Genomic DNA, 20,223 nt, shown 5'->3' on the forward strand with positions numbered 1-20,223 from the left:
AACAGCAGTGATCTTGCACAGAAACGTCGCCGATGTGAGAATTCTCAGTCTGATTCTGACCCGGCCGTCTGCGTTCACCCTAAGGGGTTAATGTTATGGCTGATCACTGTAAGACGTAAATGTTTAAGATGACATTACCTCCTTTAGAATCAGGAAGCAGTAAACATACAACTTGACAAAAGCTGGATACAGAATATGAATTTCTAAGAAAGTTTGGTGATTGTTAAATTGGTTCTCAGTATTCTGCGCCTCAGTTCTCTTGTATGGCTGATGATACTGCCTACATTATAGATTATGCGGCTATACACTATCCTTCCTGACTGAACAGGTAAGGCGGCGGTGATGTGTCCGCAGATGACTCATGTGTATAAATAGTAGCGCGCAGTATTGTCCCTTTAAACCTGTGACGTCACTGGGTCATGTGCTTTTATGTGGCTGGGAGTGTACAGCTCGGAATTCTTCATTTTGTGGATCGCTCTTAGGAGCTCCCTGATGTAAAACCTCTTCTTCCAAGTTCAGCCGCACTCATACACACATACACTGCCAGAAGTCACAGCGAGATCAGACGTCTGCGTAGACGATAGAGAACTGTGAGTAGCTGGAGGCTGGTTAAAGGGATTCTGCTTCACGGAAATGACACTGAGTCATTGACGGAAAGTTATGGACTATTTGATGGCCTTTGTATTTCAGCTCCTGACCAGTCTTACTGCTTTCTGTCAGAGAACCAGAACATGAATAGACTGATACATTGTAAGAAACTATCAGGGCAGGAGACCTGCTGCTCTGTTTAGCTCACAGAGGGCTTGATACAATTGTAACAACCTCTTGGCTGTGAGAAGTATTAAAAGGGCTTTCTGGATAAAATACTATTGATGACCTATCCACAGGGACCCTGATTGATTAGCTGATTGTGCGACCCCTGTGTAGTGGCCAGCAATTGTCACTGCAGGTTGGGGTTCCATTGATCTCAATGAAAGCTGGATTTGCACTTACAAGCGCTGGCCACTACACAGGGGTCGGAGCATCTGCTTCTGCTCCGACCCCTGTGCATTTACATCACTGTCAGCGGGTGCAAATCAGTTAATCGGTCGGTGTCCCTAGTGGTGGACCACGATCGAGCAACTATTGATAACCTATCCTGAGGATAGTTCATCAATAATATTTTCCTGGAAAACCCCTATAAGGTAGCTGCACACAGAATGTATTTGGCTAAATTCAGATCTGTGCTGGTGATTCTGATTTTCTGCTCTGCTATGGGAGCAGGGACATGGAATCCCCTGAATGAATGGATCTGTCTCATAGTGGACCAAAATGTGCTGAATGGACCCCATTGACTATAATCGGGTCCTTACGGTTTCTGCACCAGTCCAGCATTCAGAAAAAGTCCTGAATGCACAACTTTTTCGTCCAGCATTTGACGCCAGATCTACGCTGGAGGCTGTGGATGGAGCCTCTGATGCAGATGTGAATAGAGCATTAGTTGCAGAAAATATGCTGGGGAATACATGCTTTTTTTCTGAAGTTATTGTCTTTTCTGCCCCATCGCTAGGCAATGGCGAGGGTACCCACAGCCCATCCGCAGTTGACATTGCGGATAAGCTGCGGGTTGGACCGCCTCCACTGATTTCAATTACATGCGTGTCTAATATGCTGTGACTAGAGATGAGCGAGCACCCAAATGCTCGGGTCCTCGTTATGCGAGTCGAGCTTTTCGTTAAATTCGAGAGCTCTACTCGAGTAACGAACCCCATTAGCTACTACTACTACTCTCTCTCTCTCTCTCTCCCCCCCCCCCCTTTCCACAATGTCAATTGTGGCTTCCATTGACGTCAAAAATTGGACATGCTGTGTTTTAATTTCTGCGAGCAGAAATCGCAATCACTGTCCGCTCATGAGAGACGACATGCGAATGTTCTATTATTTGAATGTGTGCGGAATACCGTGGATCGTACATGCGAGTGACGATCACGAATTCCGCAATGCAAACTCGGTTGTGTGAGACCGGCCTTAAAGGGGCATTCACAATATTATGACAGACTTTGTATCGTAGGAGTATAAACTGCAGTGGTTGCCTCATTATTCCTCAATATACTGCATACATATACAAAAGCCTTGAGATGGCACAAATAGTCAAGTAGGTTCTGAATATCACAAAATATTGTTTGCCCTCTGTAGGACACTTTATAAAGGGATACATTTACATCACTATTGATTATACTGTATGCTAGAGCTTTATAGACATTCTCATTACAGAATGAGTCATCTGTACTTGCATAAGTCTGGAAAACCCCGATGACACACACATTCTGAGGTCATTATTATTCTTTGGCAACCTCAGATAGAGAAAGTGCTGTATCGTTGGGAGCGTGCCCTTTGGTGCCAGTGTAGCTCTGCTTTTATAGCATCTTTGTTTTAATGGTGCTATAGGTTCACTATTTATGTGACTTCTCCACCTGCCACTTTTAAATAAGCAACTTAGCAGTAAAGACGGTTTTTACTACTGTTATTCATGCATAGTTTAAGTAATACACTGAAATACTGTACTGTCTGGTCACTGCATATAATGCGCCCAGGAGTGAATATGCTCTTTATACGTATAGTGCATCAGAATGATGGGCAACGTGTACGAAATCTCTGCACATGTTCAGCCAAAATGTATTTGTTAGAATACAGAAGGTCATAGTTTAATGTTTTTCCTGTATAAACAGGAGGTATTTTATAACTCAAAGGGAACCTGTCAACAGATTTGTAGTGATGCAAAAACACAACTTCTCCTGGTGTCACAGGCCTGGTCCTCCCCAATCCTGGTGCCACCAAAACGTTTGGGTCCATATCCCCACAGTCCCAAGAGTGATGCACTAACCAGTATGAATGATAAAGAGGTTCACCCCAAAACACATATCTTCTGCTGGCTTTTAATTTATTTAATTAAAGAGAAGCTGAATATTTTATGCTATTGTCTTATGACTTTTATTGGAGAGTAGTGCCAAGATAATAGTTTTTTTTCACATATCTATTGCACTCCCCATTGGTGGGTCCACCTGGTTGGTAGCACCTCCATTATCTATTTTTCGTAACCCTCCCCAAGGCTTCTTGAATCCCGGTCACATATCTAACTCAAGCCTCTGACATTATTGGGATTGCGCCACCCCTCTCCTTTCTATCTCACCAGATTTGTAGTAGCTTCAGGCCCAATGTCCACAGACAGATTTGATTTGCGGAAACCGCACGGGTCACCCATGCGTTAGATCCACAATTCAAACTGTCCATAGGGAAGCACTGGCATTCACAACTAAATTTAATCATGCAGATTTGATTTGCGGAATCCGCACAGGTCACCCGCGCGTTAGATCCACAATTCAAAGTGTCCATAGGGAAGCATTGGCATTCGCAACTGAATTTAATCAAGCAGATTTGATTTGTGGACCGTTTGGTGCTGAAAACAAATCGTAGCACGCTCCTTTTTCTGTGCGGATTCTGTGCGAACGGGCTCAACAGAAGTCAATGGGTGCGGATGATCCGCAGTGCATCCACAAATACAATTGTCGATGCCCTGCGGATTTGAAGGTTAAAATCAATTAGGGAAGTGGGAAAAAGGTTGGTATGCGGGGTTGCGGATTTTTTTCAGGGTGGATGATCCGCAGTGCATCCACGTGGAAAAACATTACATCCGCGATCTCCCACAAATGGTTTTCGCAGGTCTTTCACTGCTGAAATCTGTATGTGGAAAGCAATCCGCCTGTGGACATGAGGCTTACTGATGATGCAGTGATACTTGATAACAGCATTGCAAACATGCCTATAAAGTTGTCTGTTTCATATTCTATTACGCTTTATGCAAAGAGCAAACCTAGAGTTACTGGGAAGATGCTCGAGCGGTGCAGAGTTATGATGTCCTGGCTCTTATCACATCAATTGCTTCCTGATTGACTTTCCATTGAGCATTTGATGTCAGGGCTTGTTGTGCCGAAATCCTGCACATGCTCCATTCACTAGTACACATCGGGCTAGAACTGCCGTCAAACTCCCAATCGGATGTCAGTGATGTGGTTGCAATATTGAAACCATAATAGTTCACGACTATTCGAAACATATAATGATAATTAATAGGTTGCTTTTCTATAGTAACATATACATTTTTTGTTTTGAATGGTCTTCCTGTAAGTGGCATAAGGCCTCATGTCCCCGGCGAAAATCAGGCCCACTGCGGATTCTTCATGCAGAATCCCAAAGCGGGTCCCTCCTTTCCTGCAGACATGAGGCCTAAAAAGAAGAATTACTCACCTGTCCGGACGCCGGAGAGCAGGAATCCAGCTGCGGGTGTACCGTGGATCCGGACGGCTTCCGTAGGCTTCAATAGGAGCCGTCCACTAAAATGGAGCGTGCTGCGGGTGTTTTCCCGCACACGCAATCCGTGCCTCAGGGGAAAATGACATCCACAGGTATTTAATTACCTGCGGGTGTCCAATGCAGCCCTATGGGGGTGCGGATCACGCTGCGGGTGGCACTCTGCGGATTTTAAATGTTATTTTAGCCGTGGACATGAGGCCTTAGGCCTCCTTCCCACGAGTGTGACGGGCTCCGCCGCGTAATATTACGCTGTGAAGCCCGTCACGGCGCCCCCCAGAGCCCCTATACTTACCTGCGGGAGATAGCGTGAAATCGCTTCCCCGCCCACCGCCGCCGCGTCACCGCCCGTCACCGCCCACCGCCGCCGCGTCACCGGCCGTGTCACGTGCACGGCCGGCCGTGTCACGTGACGCGGCCGGCCGCGTCATATGGCGTCATATGATGCGCGGCGGTGGGCGGGAAAGCGTTTTTTCACGCTATCTCCCGCTGGTTACAGCGGGAGATAGCGTGAACGGACGGCTTCCATTGACTGCAATGGAAGCCGTCAGTGCGTACAGCCCGTCCTCACCCGCAGAAAATAGAGCATGCTGCGGGTGAGGACGGGAGAAATCGCGGTGCGTAATTCCGCGGTGGAATTACGCATCGTGAGCATTGTGCTATTAGGTTCAATAGAACCTAATAGCAGGGGGCAACGCAGCGGATTTTCGCCGCGAATTACGCGGCGGAAATCCGTTCGGGGGAAGGAGGCCTTAGTGTAGTTTTTTTAGTCTGAAACAAAGCTAGCGCTACACAACCTGCATACTTCCTACTGATGTTATACGTGTTATACGTTTTAAATTAATATACACCCTTTAAAAAAAATAAAATAAATAAAAATAAGTAAAGCCCCTAGAAAGAGTTGTTTTGCTGAAAAACTCAGCATGCAGTTACATCTCAAGCAGATATGCAAATGATTAGAGTTGAGGTGTGATTAGATGAACGCTCTTGCTACCAGAGGCCCTAAAAGTGGTTCCACCCTTGGCCTATAAAGGCTCTCAGAGGCTCCTTGTGTGTAGTGACCTCTTTGTCCGCTTGTGTAGAGTTTGTTGGCCACTAGACGCCTCTACGACGCAATCCAACAGATTTCACCCAGTTATCAGAGTTTGAGAGGGGCGCATTATTGGAGGGCGAGAAGCTGGATGGTCATACTGACAAACTGCCCACCACCTGGGTTTTTCTGACCAGACTGTTAGGAGGTGTAGGGACTAGTGGATTTGTGAGGGCACACATGCAAGGTATTTGCATTGATGATCGATTAACCTTATTTTACAGTATATATACTTTAAAATAAATTCAATTTTTTGACTGTCCAAGGTAATCAATGTCAACACAAGACCAAGAAGCACAAGTGGATGAACTATTAGCCCTTACTAGTATTTACTCTGATACTGAATTCAAAAGGAACAATGCCGCTCCAGGAGGGGAAATCCAGTTGTGTCTGGAGTTACCTGCAGATTTTGAAATTTCTATAAAAAGTGAGTAAGCAACTGACAAAAGTTAAAAACAATATAAATGTGTTTTGAAATGAGAGAATGTAACTACACTTGTATTGGCAGCAGTTTCACAAGTCAGTTTGTGTTTTGTTTTAATATAAATAATGTACTATATAACTGACTTGTCAGTCAGAAATGATGGTTGCTATATTTTGTTCCCCTTTTTTACGGTTTTTAACTAAAGTTAGGGTCAGGTTGTTGCTTTCATAAGATCTCAGCTTTGGCCTGCAAAAATTTACCCCATGAACATTTATGCCATTTTAGCCCTACCATCATATATTTTGCCTTATAGTTAGTATGTATAGCATACCTCTAAATATAAATCATACTGCAATAACATGAACAGTTGCTATCATATATTGGACAATAACATAAATGCCGTCAGAGACTTGATGATGACCTACCTTCAAAATAGATCATCAGTAACTAATCGGAAAGGGTCCGCTGCCCAGGATCTTGGCTGATTGTCTGATCGCTAGCATTAGAGCTCTGATGTGCGAAGCTGCTTTGTTGCTGGAAGCAGAGAGCTCCGTACATTGTACAGTGGCCTGGCGTGGTACCTATTGAATTGAATAGCACTCAGTCTACAGTAACTTGCCTAGCCACCGCACAATGTATAGAGCTGTCTGCTTCTGGCAACAAAGCAGCTCCATACATTAGAACACTGATCACAGAAGTGGGGATCCTGGGTGGTGGAACCCCATTGATCAGCTACTGATGACCTATCCTGAGAATAGGTTATTAATATTAGAAGTGTGACAAGATCTTTAAATCCAGAGACTCACAGGTGACATCTTCTCTGATTGTAGTTGTTCAATATCCTTGCTTTTCCATTTGGCCCAGACTATCATGAGTGCTTCTTCTAGTTATGACATGATTTTGCAGCACGTCTCCTCACCTTTACCTATCATACCTCCCATGACAGCTACAGATTGTCTCAAAACTGCCATAATGTCACACATACCAATCACAATACCCCTATGACAGCCACAATCCCCTATTTGTCAGCCACAATGCCTTCATTTCCCCACAATGCCCCCCCCCCTCCCCACACCCGTGCTTGCCACAGTCCCACCTCCACCATACACGTAGCTGCCACTTACTTTAGACAGATGTACTTCATTATTTTTGAACTGCAGCTTTCACATCCCCATGTTAGATGTCAGTTATGATATCAGCTGCTTGGAAATAATCAACCTAATGGTCACAATGGCGTTCCTTGCCAGTTTTCAATCATATCTTCACCTTAAGGACATGAATACATTTGAGAGAAGGGATCACATTTTCTGTTTCCCAAGCCTAGAACGCCAGCTCTCAGGCACCCACTGAGGCAATTACCTAAGCTGTCTGAATAACATGTCAGTAAGGGCACATTCGCACTTGTGTTTATCCTCCATTTTGGCTTTCCATCTCTCTCTTCCGTTTTTAGAGCAGAGAGACTAAATTAAAATGGAATTAAACTGCAGCTCTACTTGTTCTGTTTAAAAACGGAAACCTAATGGACTAGAAGTATGGCGGCCGGACGCAGACCTTAGTGTGGTGACAGCGGGGACCAAGATGGTTGTCAACAGTGGCTCTACTGTCCCTCCCTGTAACATCCAGATGTGGCCTAGCCCAGTTACACACAGTGGCAAGAATAATGATAGCAACATTAAATGAAATAGTTTAAATGTTCTTGTGACGCCAGTACCTCCTACATGAAGCGTTCTGGTAACGTTGAAATGAAGAGTTCACACCAAGCTCGAGAAAGCAAACCAAAGGTACACAGTTTACTCCACGCTTGAAAAGTTAACAGCAGTTCACACTTGGCAGAATTCTTAGTAAGCATTCAATTCAACAGTTCCACTTGAGCAGAAAATACACGCACATATTTCTTAGCTTCTCCTCTGTAAAGAAAGATGGACCCACCAGTCTAAGTAATCGGTGGAATTCTTCCAGATGAGTATTTGTGGATGAATGAAGGGAATCAGGCTGACTTCTTTAGCTTAGTTAGACTCACGCTTGATAATGACCTCTCGCCTCTTGGTTCCGAAGGGTCTGCCCCGTCTAGACTTCCTCTCTCTAGCAGAGATGAAAGAGACTCCTTCCACTCCGGCCTCTTGCACTGAACTTGAGCACTCCATTAGACGTGACTTATTCTGGTTTGAGCCCAACTGGCTTAAGCTCCAGTTTCAGCCTCCTCACTCTCCTCCATTCTACTGCCAACCACCTCACTCACTAACTACTACAACACCAACTGCTCCCCAAGAACTAACTTCTCTAGTTATATCTACAATTATAGAGCAATTTGCTAAGCCAATATCAAGGCTGCTTAAAATGACTGACAAGACACACAAGGTTAGAGTAAATTCTGCACAGTCACTCAAGATTAAGTTACACAAACACCAGACAAGTGAACTTACATTAACCCAGGCAAGGCAATACACATAACAATACACAGTCTACCACATTTTAGGGGGGGTTCACACAGGGCGGATTTGCCGCTGTTTTGCCGCAGCAGATCCGCCCACGGCAAAATCCGCCCGCGGCCGCTAATCTCAGGATTAGCCAGCCATGTGGATGAGATTTCTCAGAAATCTCGTCCACACGGGACGGCTAATCCGCTGCGGTAAATCCGGTTGAAACCGGTTTCAAAAGATGGAGCATGTCTATTTACCTTTCCATTTTTATTTATTTACGTTGTGGCCGCGCTCTCCTCTATGGGAGCGCCGGCCGCAACGGAAAAGAATGCGGCTGAGCCGCTTTAAAGCCGCGGCGGTTCTCCCGGCGGAAACCTCGCGGTTTTTGCTGCGGCCAAACCGCGAGACTTCCGATGGGAATCCGCCCTGTGTGAACCCAGCCTAACAGTACAAACACATACACACCACAGAAGGTATCTATTAAAGTGCTGGAAGTTCCCTACTCTGGGACACTACAGAAGCAAATGGAAAGCTATCCATTTTTAAAAACCATATTACAATCAATGGTAGCGAACAGGGAACTGTTTAATTCCGTATTATTTTTGTCTTTCTACTCCAAAAACTGAACAGGGAGATGGAAAGTCAAAACCAAAACAGAGGATAAACACTGGTGTGAACTGAGACAAAGTATTAAAATATATATTGAAAAGAAGCATTTAATACTTTTTAATGCAAAAGCAAGTATGTGTAATTGCCGTGTAATATAAAGGAGGATGGTATATGATAAAATACAGTGTACATCCAATACGTAAGTCATGTGTATTACTTTCAGGAACATGAAGCAAACACGACGCTGTCAAATATACTGCAACTAAAACGCTAAAAATATTTTTGCTTCTATTTTGTTCCTAAGGCAACAGTGCAACAAACTCCTCTGCCGACAACTTTGAGAACACTGTGTCTTTTCTGCCGCCAATTGTGCTGAACTTTGAACTTCCTCCAGGTTACCCGTCCACCACACCCCCGAACTTTACACTGAGCTGCAAGTGGCTTACACCAACACAGGTTACTGTTCATTTAGTATACTGACATTATTTATATGGTTGTTTCTATTTATGGGTGAGTTTAGTAATTATTTCATTGTCCCAAATGTAAACAAAATAATCTTGTAGATATGATACCTTTTAATGGCTAACAAAAACAAAACTATTTTAGGCCTCCTTCCCACGAACGGATTTCCGCCGCGTAATTTGCGGCGAACATCCGCTGCGCTGCCCGCAGCTATTAGGTTCTATTGCACCTAACAGCTCAGGGTACACGGTGCGGAATTCCACCGCGGAATTCCTCACCGTGAAATCTCCCGTCCTCACCCGCGGCATGCTGTATTTGCCGCGGGTGTACACGCAGACGGCTTCCATTGCAGTCAATGGAAGCCGTCCGTTCACGCTATCTCCCGCTGTAGCACAGCGGAAGATAGCGTGAAAATGCTTCCCCACCTACGCGGCCGGCGTGTCACATGACGCGGCCACGTGTCACATGACGCGGCGGCGGTGGGCGGGGAAGCGTCATGCGGGAGCGAGGATGCCGGATCCGCTGGTAAGTATGGGGTCTCTGTGGGGCGCTGTGACGGAGCCCGTCACGGCCGTGTGCAGCCGGCCTTAAGGTGGTTTTACAACTGCACTGAAACCTCCGGTCAGAGGTTCCTTCGCAGATCCGGCTTCATGGAGCGCTTTGTCTTCCGGTAAAATGGCGGGCAGCTGATCAGAAACTTATGGACCTCATATATTTGGGCCGTTCTGTGATGTTCTGTTCCGGCATAAGATGGTGTCATATGGGCAGAGGATTACCCTTTCATGCTCCCTGAATGGAGCAGGAAATCAGAAGCCCTGACACGGATGCGAAACCACTCATACAGCAAGCTTTTGAGGCTACTTAGACATCTTCATCAGGCTGGTATACCAAAATATATCTAAAGAAACACACACACACACACACATACACACAAAAAAAGCAGAGGCATGACGTGATTAATTAACATTTAACTACATGAATAACCAGATAACAGAAGGAACTTGGAAAGTAATGCTGGGTTTACATGGAACGATCGTTCAGAAAATCATTCAAATGATTGAAACTGAACAATAATCATTCAGCTTAAACATGAGCCAATGCCCGAACGATGAACTAGAATTGTGCGCTTCTTGGTCATCTTTCAGTTTCTGTTGGCATAAAAATCATACAGTTTAAACACTGATTGGTCAGTGTTTCACATAGGAATACAAAACACACAACGATTAGTAAACGAGAATGGCACGATTCTCAATGAGAATCATACAGTCTTAACACGCTGCCCGAGCGGGAACATGCTGGTTGGTGACATCACCAGCTTGTTTGATTCCCTTTCAGTGTAAAAGGGGCTTAAAAGCTAATTTACATGCAACGATTATCGTTCAAAATTCGTCAACAGCTTTTGAGAGATAGCCGTTGCGTGTAAATGTGTGCCCATCGCGCACGTACTGTGGATTTTTTGTCCATCATTGCTGAGTTCTCCACGGACAACGCTGATAGCATTGTTTCAGCTGCTGTCCCGCTGGAGAACAATGAAGCTGTAAGCAGATAACAGACCTTCAGCTGTTTACAGCAAAGGGAGCCTCATTTGCGTGCTAATGAGCCACTTAGTAGTTTATGCAAAATGATCGTTCAAAACTGTAATTCAAGTCTTTTGAGTGAATTTTGAGCGATCATCTTTGCATGTAAATGGGGGGTTAGTCCTTAATTAGTTCACAGATAAGAGTGAAAGAGTTTTATGGTCTCTAAATTGACTTCAGTTCAGTGACCCGGTGCCCCCGCTATCCCTGGACCCCTTTTCTCAGATGTTAGAACTTGCCACAAGGATGTTGAAGCCTGTATTCAGGGTGTCACACCATCTTTTAAATCTGTATTCCCTGAACCTCCTGTCTCTTTGGGATTTGAAGTTGCCTTTTAATATAGCAACCTTTGTTCTATGTTGTGTCCTTGGATACAAATTTTCAGCCATAAGTAAATGATTCTCTCTTTCTTGTATGGTGTGGGGATAAGATCTTGTTCTTGCTTTAAATGTTTGTCCTGTTTTTCCAGCATAAAGACCCCCAATAGTACATTTACCGTATGTATATATATGCCTTAACAGTATATGGATTTGCATGAATGCTACTTATTTTTTAATCTAAAATGTGCTATTATTCTTTCAGCTCAGTCTGTTATGCCAGCGTTTAGATGACCTCTGGGAGGAGAACAGCGGATGTGTTGTCATATTTCCATGGATTCAGTTTCTTAAGGAGGAGACACTTGATTACTTGAATATTAAATCTCCATATGAAATTGACGTGTCTAGCAATGGTTTACAGAGCTGGATGCAAACCACTGAAAAGACCTGTGAAGATGGGGTCTCGTTGGAAAAGGCACCATATGACAAACGGGCCATACAGGACGTGCAGTCAGTTCCTGCTCTGGTCAGATGCATCTTGGACTTCAATGAAGCCCAACAGAAGAAGGTTTTTGATAGCAAACTATTCTTGTGCAATATCTGTTTTATGGAGAAGCTAGGAAGCGAGTGCACACACTTTAAGGCTTGCGAGCATGTGTACTGTAACTACTGTCTCAAAGACTACTTTGAAATCCAGATTAAGGACGGACAAGTCCATGCACTAAACTGCCCTGAACCAAAGTGCCCATCTGTTGCAACACCTGCTCAGGTAAGTCACACCTTGGTGGAGCTTTGGACTAAATGATTTACTTTTTTAAAAATTCACATCTTTTTTATTAGATAAAGTTTTTTGTGTCCTAAGACACTTTTAACAGACAATACAGACACATAAACAAAAAACAACTCCCCCAAGTGAACATATCCCATAAGTCACTCTTGTATAGGTCTCATAAGTCTCACATCGCTATAGAGTCCTCTGTTTTTCCATCATCATATATGGGCTTGTTGTAGTCAGTATTGTTCGCTGTTACCTGGAATGCAAGGGTTAACACAGCAATCTCCCTCTCCTCTCTCTTCTCCCTCCTCACTCCCTCTCCTTCCCAGGACACAGTATTTAAACATTATCCTCAAAGCAAGTCATTATTAAGTAGACCGAAGACATGCAGCCATTTAAGCCATATATTGTCATATTTCTGTAACGTTTTCCTTTTGCAATAAATGCTTTTTTCCCTTCAAAAGTGACCTTTTTAAGCTCAGCTAGATCAGGAGGGTCTCATCCAGCCAGTGCTGTGCTATCAATTTTCTGGCCAAATATAATATTCTAGCCACTGCCAGCTTTTCGTTTTTGTCTAGGGGTATATCATTCACATATCCCAAAACACACACTAGCGGAGTAAATTCCAATGTAACTCCATACACATTATGGATCAGACTGCATACCTCAGACCAATATCTTTGCAAATGATTTACATTTTTCATTTGGTATAGCTAAATAATTTCCATTCACAATCAGCTGAATCAACCGATATTTCTTCATCAGAATGATGGGTCTGCACTGGTAATCTACACTCAGATGGTTTTGTAGGATAGGAACAATGATAGGACTTTCTGTTGTGAATGTGATCACTGTTACTCTCTGCAGTCATAGTTAAGGCTTTTTTACATGGATGTCAAAAGCATGCGAGTTTTGTGAGTTTGCACATTACACAGAACTTGCACGCTGTATTACTCCATTGTTTTCAATGGCTTAATCTATAGGAGTGTTTTTCTGATGCTGCGAGATGGAAAATCTGAAGCATGGTCCAGTGGATCAAAAAAAAACTTTTTTGTAGGTAAGATAATGATCAGATCTCATGGAGCCAATAATTTTGTCCACTCAAAACGCACCACTACTGAAAGACATATTTTTAATGCATTTAAAAAAAAAACAAAAAACAAACAAGCCCCTAGAAGGAGGAGTTGTTTAGCTGCAAAACCTCAGCATGCAGTTACGTCATCTCAGGCAGATATGTAGATGATTAGAGTTGTGGCGTTATTAGATGAATGGTCTTGCCACCTGAGACCCTAAAAGTGGTTCTCCCCTGTAAAAAGGCTCTCAGAGGCTCTTTGTGTGTAGTGACCTATTTTTCCACTTGTGTAGAGCTTGTTGACCACTAGACCTACCTCTACGATGCAATCAAAGAGATTTTGCCACATTAACAGAGTTTCATAGGGGTTGCATTATTGGAATGGGAGAAGCTGGAATGGTTGTATCAATGAATTGCCGTCACCTGAGCCATTCTGACCAGACTGTTAGGAGGTGTTGGAACCAGTGGATGTGTAGTGGCCCAGTTCTTCTATTTCTGGCCCCCTCCGTAATGTCATACATGTCATGTCTTTTGTAGGTGCCCTGTGCAAAAGTGTATTGTCATTCTGTTATGTGTATTGCACAGCTGCAGCAAGTGAGGAGTTAAAGGGGTTGTCCCGCGCCGAAACGGGTTTTTTTTTTTTTCAACCCCCCCCCCGTTCGGCGCGAGACAACCCCGATGCAGGGACGTACAGACAGCTTACCGGAGCGCTTACCTTGATCCCCGCGCTCCGGTGACTTCTATACTTACCTGTGAAGATGGCCGCCGGGAACCTCTTGCTTCGTGGACCGCAGCTCTTCTGTGCGGTCCACTGCCGATTCCAGCCTCCTGATTGGCTGGAATCGGCACGTGACGGGGCGGAGCTACACGGAGCCGCTCTCTGGCACGAGCGGCTCCATAGAAGACTACAGAAGACCCGGACTGCGCAAGCGCGGCTAATTTGGCCATCGGAGGGCGAAAATTAGTCGGGCTCCATGGGAACGAGGACGCTAACAACGGAGCAGGTAAGTAAAAAACTTTTTATAACTTCTGTATGGCTCATAATTAATGCACGATGTATATTACAAAGTGCATTATTATGGCCATACAGAAGTGTATAGACCCACTTGCTGCCTCGGGACAACCCCTTTAAGTGGTTGCATGAGCTTGGGAGATGCTTGCAATGTATCAGTTATGTCCTGTCACATGATCCATTTTGTCTATAAATATGAGTGTTTTAGGTGTGTCTGGAGAATAGATTAGAGGAGAGGAGATTAGAGTCTGCTGATTCTGGGTTCTTGAGAGTGCCAGCCCCATGGCACTCATGTGGTGAAGAATGGAGGAGGAAGAGTGGTTCCTGATCTTCTGTGTGTCAGTGACCATGGAGAAGTGAGAGTCCCAAGAGAGATAGAGTGTGAGCATGTTGGTGGTGAGTCAAGGCCAAATCCCTTGGGCTCACTGCATAGAGGTACTTTAATTCTACTTTTCCTACATGGCCGTCCTGTATCGGGGAACACCGTGTAGAAGTACTATCCTATTGTTGCCTGCCAGCATGTCAAATTTGTGTAAATTGTGCCTTCCATCCAGACTTTATTGCAAGTAAAGTTTTGCCAGGCCCTGACCACTCCCAGGGACCTGAGGTATGTTATACAAGTCAGCAGCTCTTTTATTTACCACAGAGGGTCTTTTCGGTGGGTAATGGAACGGTGGCGTCCCCCGTGACAACCCCTATATCTGTTCGCAAGTTTATTGAGCATCCCTCTCTGAGGGGTGTCCAGAAGAGGCCCAGCGTGACAGTCAGTCACTCCTAGTAGTAGTACAAGGAACAATGACAGCTCAGCAATATGTCCAGGGCATCCTGCAGCCATATGTTTTCCTCTCATGGCGGCTTCCAAGAGGTATTTTCCAGCAGGATAATGCTCAGCTGCACACACAAGGGGGTCACAGGAATGTCTCCACAACATTGCCATACTTCCGAGGCGGACCAACAGGGTACTAGAGCCTCCCTTCCAGTGTTTGATTTTGCACAATAAATTATCCTTTTGCTCTAATATTGTGATCAATTATATCAACGTTACAATCACACATGAAAAATTTCCTTCAATTCCAACTCCTTTTTGAGGGGGGATTTTCTTTTCAATGAGTGTATATTTGGGATGTAAAGTGTTGAACTGGTTCTCAGTGTGTAATGACTCTGCTGCCTTCTTCAAGTTTCTTGTATGAACTCCGCAACACTTCTTCAAGACCGTTCTGTTTTCTGTGTTTACTAGATTCATGGATGTTTTATATAGTATGCCAACTGTACTTTGCATCTGAGATGTTAATGTTTATTACTTTTATAAAATGAAGTACATTGTTGAACAGATAATAGTAAATGTTAGTACTGACTGACGGCTCCTGACCTGGATTCCATGTTTCAGTACAGATAGTAAATTGGTCATGACTATGTTTACTTGCAGGTAAAGGATCTGGTTGGGGAGCAGCTTTTCAGCCGCTACGATCGTCTCCTCTTACAGTCAAGCTTGGATTTAATGGCTGATATTGCTTACTGCCCACGACTAACCTGTCAGACGCCAGTCCTGAAGGAACAAAAGAGTGCAATGTGTATTTGCTCAGCCTGCCAATATGCGTTTTGTATCTATTGCAAAAGGGCCTTCCATGGAATTTCCTATTGCAGAGTAACTCCAGGTATGTTCAGTATCACAAGAGTGGGGATACTTTTGTTCTCCTCTTCTCTTTACTGCACGCTTCACAGTGAGGATATTGAACACCAGCCAATCATGTGTGCTGCCACTCTATTCATTTCAGTGGGATTGCCGCTGATAGCTGAGTATAAGAACTCAGGATTAGTGGGGGTCTCAGCAGTGAGACTCCCACAAATATGATTTTTATCATCTATTCTGTGGATTTGATTCTTTAACTCAGTTTGCTGCACCCCTCTGCCCTACCAATTAATGCAACACAATTTTATTTTAACATTGTGGAGTCAGGATTTGGAAATTTCAAGGTGAGGCTACATGAGGTTGCTTCTCAGCAGCCGCAATGAGAGCCAAAACTGCATTGAGCAGCAAATTGGCACAGTTTGCAAATGGTTTGTTATTGGTCGCATGGTTTTGCAGGTAAAGCCGCTGTGCAGCCATTTAAGAATCAATATATACCTCATCTCAGCAGTAGAGTGGTCATGCTGCTCTGTGTATTTATACCCTAGGACCAGGGGCATAGCTAAATGCTCATGGGCACTGGTGGAAAAGGTCAACTTGGGGCCCCTGTGCTCTATTCTTCACGACTCCCAGTCATTACTCATCTATGACTTTCAGCTTCATCACTGGATTTTTTTTTACCCTCATTGATGTGGCATTAGCAGTTAAGGGTGTTTATAGGGTCTTAAAAGATCAGGGGTACAAACCCCAAGTCATCTGTTTTGTCTCCTCTCCCAAAAGAAAAAAATAGAAATATACTGGAGAAAGCATAACTATAAGAACTTGCATAACACGGCCGGTTTAAATATAGTCAGATACTATCTGTACACAGTGATAGTGATTATAGTGCAGTTACCTCCTGTGATCACAGGTGGCATTTTCTCTGATTGGTGTTGCTCACTTTTATTTTTTTATCTGAGCCCAGACCGCCATAGAGACTTCTTCCTGCCACAACTCGTCACTGTACACATCTCTCCATCCTGTCACCAATGCAACAAACCAGATGAAACCAGCTCATATAACCTAATATCTCCTGACACAAAGATCCCATCCAACCTTATGTCCTGCCACATAGAAAAGCAAAATCTGATCCAGTAAGGAGGATGAAAAAAAAACATTAAAGATTTAAAAATTAAAAAACACTGAAGATCCAGAAAATGACAGTATGTCTGCATTTCAGGCACACAGCGTGTAAGCATCTAAAATGTGTAGGTGCTGCCATTTCTCTGGATGATCAGCAGCTTTAAATTTTTGTAGAAATGAAGATTGGATGATCTTTTATCCTGAGCGTTGGATCTTGGATCATCCTGCCTCTCTCAGTGCCCCATACTTAGTAATGTGCCCATTATGGCCACCAAACAATAATAATACTTCCTGTGTGTCCTGCATAGTGTTTCATGTTTATAGCTTGGTTTTTGCTGTATGAATTGACGATTTTAGCCATATCATTCTGGGGCACATATGAATTTCATAGTCTGGGTTAGGTAAAAATCATTTCATAGGTTGTTAATACCAATTTTCTTTTCTTTTACTTATTTCACATAGTAAATCGTGTTTTTATTGGATAAATTGCAATATTTTATTATGTTTTTTAATAGCGGGATTTTAATGTGAAAACATTTTTTTTAAATCATACTTATTCGGCCCACAAATGGATTTGAAGATGTGATAATTTAATTGCTTAGAATCTAAGCATGTGTTATGTCGCCGCCCGCAACTGTCGGTGGCGACATAACACATGATTACAAGAGAACAAGCGGCGGAGCCGCTGCGGGACATAACACATGATTAGAAGAATACCAGTGGTGGAGCCGCAGCACTCCGGTTGGGAAACACTGGCTTAGATAATCCACTTCAGAACTAATGTGGTGCAGTGTATTGTCTCTAACTGTCACTTTCCTCACTGACAGTAAAACCTATTACTGCCACAGAAGAAACTGACTAGCCTAGGCCACTGTACTTGGCTGACCAGAAGGCTTTGATTTAGCCTCCAGCTGCCATGGAAACCATTGGCACCTCACAATCAGATTGCAGGGAGGAGGGTGTGCAGCCATTGGACACGTCACCGGCTGATCCACATTAGCATATTTAAAATGTTCTGGGCCAACAAGGACACACTCACACGAATCACATATAAGTTCTCCCCTAACCTGTCAATTAATTGAACGACCCCATGCGTACCAAGGGATCAGATATGACTGTATTTATGATAGTACATAACCAGAAGTCTGTACTGACTTCAACTAAAGTAGTCTAGGTACGTAAAAGAGGAAAAACTTCTGGGTGACAACCGTATCTGTCACAAGAAAGAAGGCTAGGTAGGAAAATGAATATAATATCACCTAGTTACAGGCTTAACTGGAATAGGGCAGAGATAAATTGGAGCCCTACTCCGTATACTGGCTGAGGCAAGATATAGGTGTGCTCAGGACAAAAATTATCCTGCTTGTGTATAGAGGGGGTATGGTTCAGAAAAATCCAATCCCTTATACCACCTTTAAGGTTCGATATACCAATAACACTTTAGAAATGGTTCATAGTTTTAAGGTTCGACATGTTTCTATGTCTGATATCGACACTTCCTCAGGAATCTTTAACCCCTTAGTGACCAAGCCTGTTTGCGCCTTAATGACCAGGCCAAAATTTGCAAATCTGACATGTCACTTTAACATGGAAAAACACCAAAAAGGTTTTGCATATCCAAGCGATTCTGACATTGTTTTTTTGCCACATGTTGTACTTCATTTAGGCGGGAAAAATAGACCGATAGAATTTGTGTTCATTTATTAAAATCGCCAAAATTGGGAAAATTTTGAAAAAAATTGTCATTTTTTCACATTTCCAACTGCAATATCTTAAATATGTGCAAACATAATATAGAAATTTTTGCTAAGATTTATATTTCCACCCGTTTACTTTATTTTGGGCGCACATTGGAAAAACTTTCGTTTTTTTTTAACCATTTAGGAGACGTACAAATTTAACATAACTTTTTAGCATTTTGAGGAACACTTTGTTTTCCTATACCAAGCCAAGATTGGAAAGGTTCATGAGTGTCAGAATAATAGATACCCCCCCAAATGACCCCATTTTAAAAACTACACCCCTTAGTGTATTCACTGAGGGGTGTCATGAGTATTTTGAGTCCACAGTTTTTTTTCAGGAATTAATTCAATTTAGAGGAGAAAAAGTAAAATTTCATATTTTTGCAAATATGTCATTTTAAAGACATATTTTTTCCTATAGTTTACATGGAAATCAGGATTTACACCCCAAAATGGATACCCCTATTTGTCCCGTGTTCAGAAATATACCCATTGTGGCCCTATTCTTATATCTGAGTCCACAACGGGGCCCAAAATGAAAGGAGTAGTCAGTGTCTTTCAAAACAGAAATTTTGCTTGAAGTCCTTTTAGGCCCCATAGCACACATGTAGAGTTCTTGAGCGCCCAAAACCATAGAAAACTACCACAAATGACCCCATTTTGAAAACTAGACCCCTTAAGGAATTTATCTAGGGGTGTACTGCATATTTTGACCCCACAGTTTTTGAATGAATTCAAACCAAGCACAAGGAAAAAATTGTGATTTTCGTTTTTTCAGCAATTCTGTCATTTTAAAAACAGCTTTTTTTGTACAGCACACATATGAATGAAGACTTGCACCCAAAAATGGATACCCCTGTTTGTCCCGTGTTCAGAGACATACCCATTGTGGCCCTAATCTTATGTCTGGATACACAACGGAGCCCAAAATGAAAGGAGCGACCGGTGGCTTTCGGAACACAAATTTTGCTTGAAGTCCTTTTAGGCCCCATTGCCCACTTGTAGAGTTCTTGAGCGGCCAAAACCATAGAGAACCCCCACAAATGACCCCATTTTGAAAACTAGACCCCTTATCGAATTTATTTAGGGGTGTACTGTGTATTTTAACCCTACAATTTTTGAATAGATCTAAGCAAAGCAGTAGGCAAAAATTAAGATTTTCATTTTTTGGGCTATTGTGTCAATTTAAAAACAGTTTTTTTTGTACAGGACACATATAAATGAAGGCTTTCACCCCAAAATGGATACCCCTATTTGTCCCGTGTTCAGAAACATACCCATTGTGGCCCTAATAGACTTACAGGACCTATGGCAAGGCCTATAAAGGAGGGAACACCCGTTGGATTTCAGGGTACCACTGAATAAATTTCAGGCCCCATTGCCCACTTATAGAGCCATTGAGCGGCCAAAACTATAAAGAACCCCCTCAAATGACCCCATTTTGAAAACTAGACCCCTTAACGAATTCATCCAGGGGTGTACTGCAAATTTTGACGCCACAGTATTTGAATGAATCTAAGCAAAGCAGAAGGAAAAAGTTACGATTTTCAATTTTTTTGGCAATTTTTTTCAATTTAAAAACAGTTTTTTTGACCAGTGTACATAGGAATGAAGACATTCACCCCAA

At 43.2% G+C, this 20,223-nt stretch overlaps 1 protein-coding gene across 2 annotated transcripts in view; it reads left to right on the top strand.

The window, feature by feature from the left end:
* Positions 1–434: 434 nt before the first annotated feature.
* Positions 435–20,223, top strand: part of LOC136611544 (E3 ubiquitin-protein ligase RNF14-like) — a 141,936-nt gene continuing 122,147 nt past the window's right edge. For both annotated transcript variants that reach the window (XM_066591233.1, XM_066591231.1), the window contains exons 1-5: positions 435–590; positions 5,704–5,864; positions 9,195–9,346; positions 11,512–12,015; positions 15,532–15,760. In XM_066591233.1, coding sequence (XP_066447330.1) covers positions 5,711–5,864; positions 9,195–9,346; positions 11,512–12,015; positions 15,532–15,760 — 1,039 coding nt within the window. In that variant the 5' untranslated portion in view covers positions 435–590; positions 5,704–5,710. The remainder of the gene's footprint in view (positions 591–5,703; positions 5,865–9,194; positions 9,347–11,511; positions 12,016–15,531; positions 15,761–20,223) is intronic.

Source organism: Eleutherodactylus coqui, chromosome 2, assembly GCF_035609145.1.
Source record: "Eleutherodactylus coqui strain aEleCoq1 chromosome 2, aEleCoq1.hap1, whole genome shotgun sequence".
In the NCBI taxonomy this organism is placed as follows: Eukaryota; Metazoa; Chordata; class Amphibia; order Anura; family Eleutherodactylidae; genus Eleutherodactylus; species Eleutherodactylus coqui.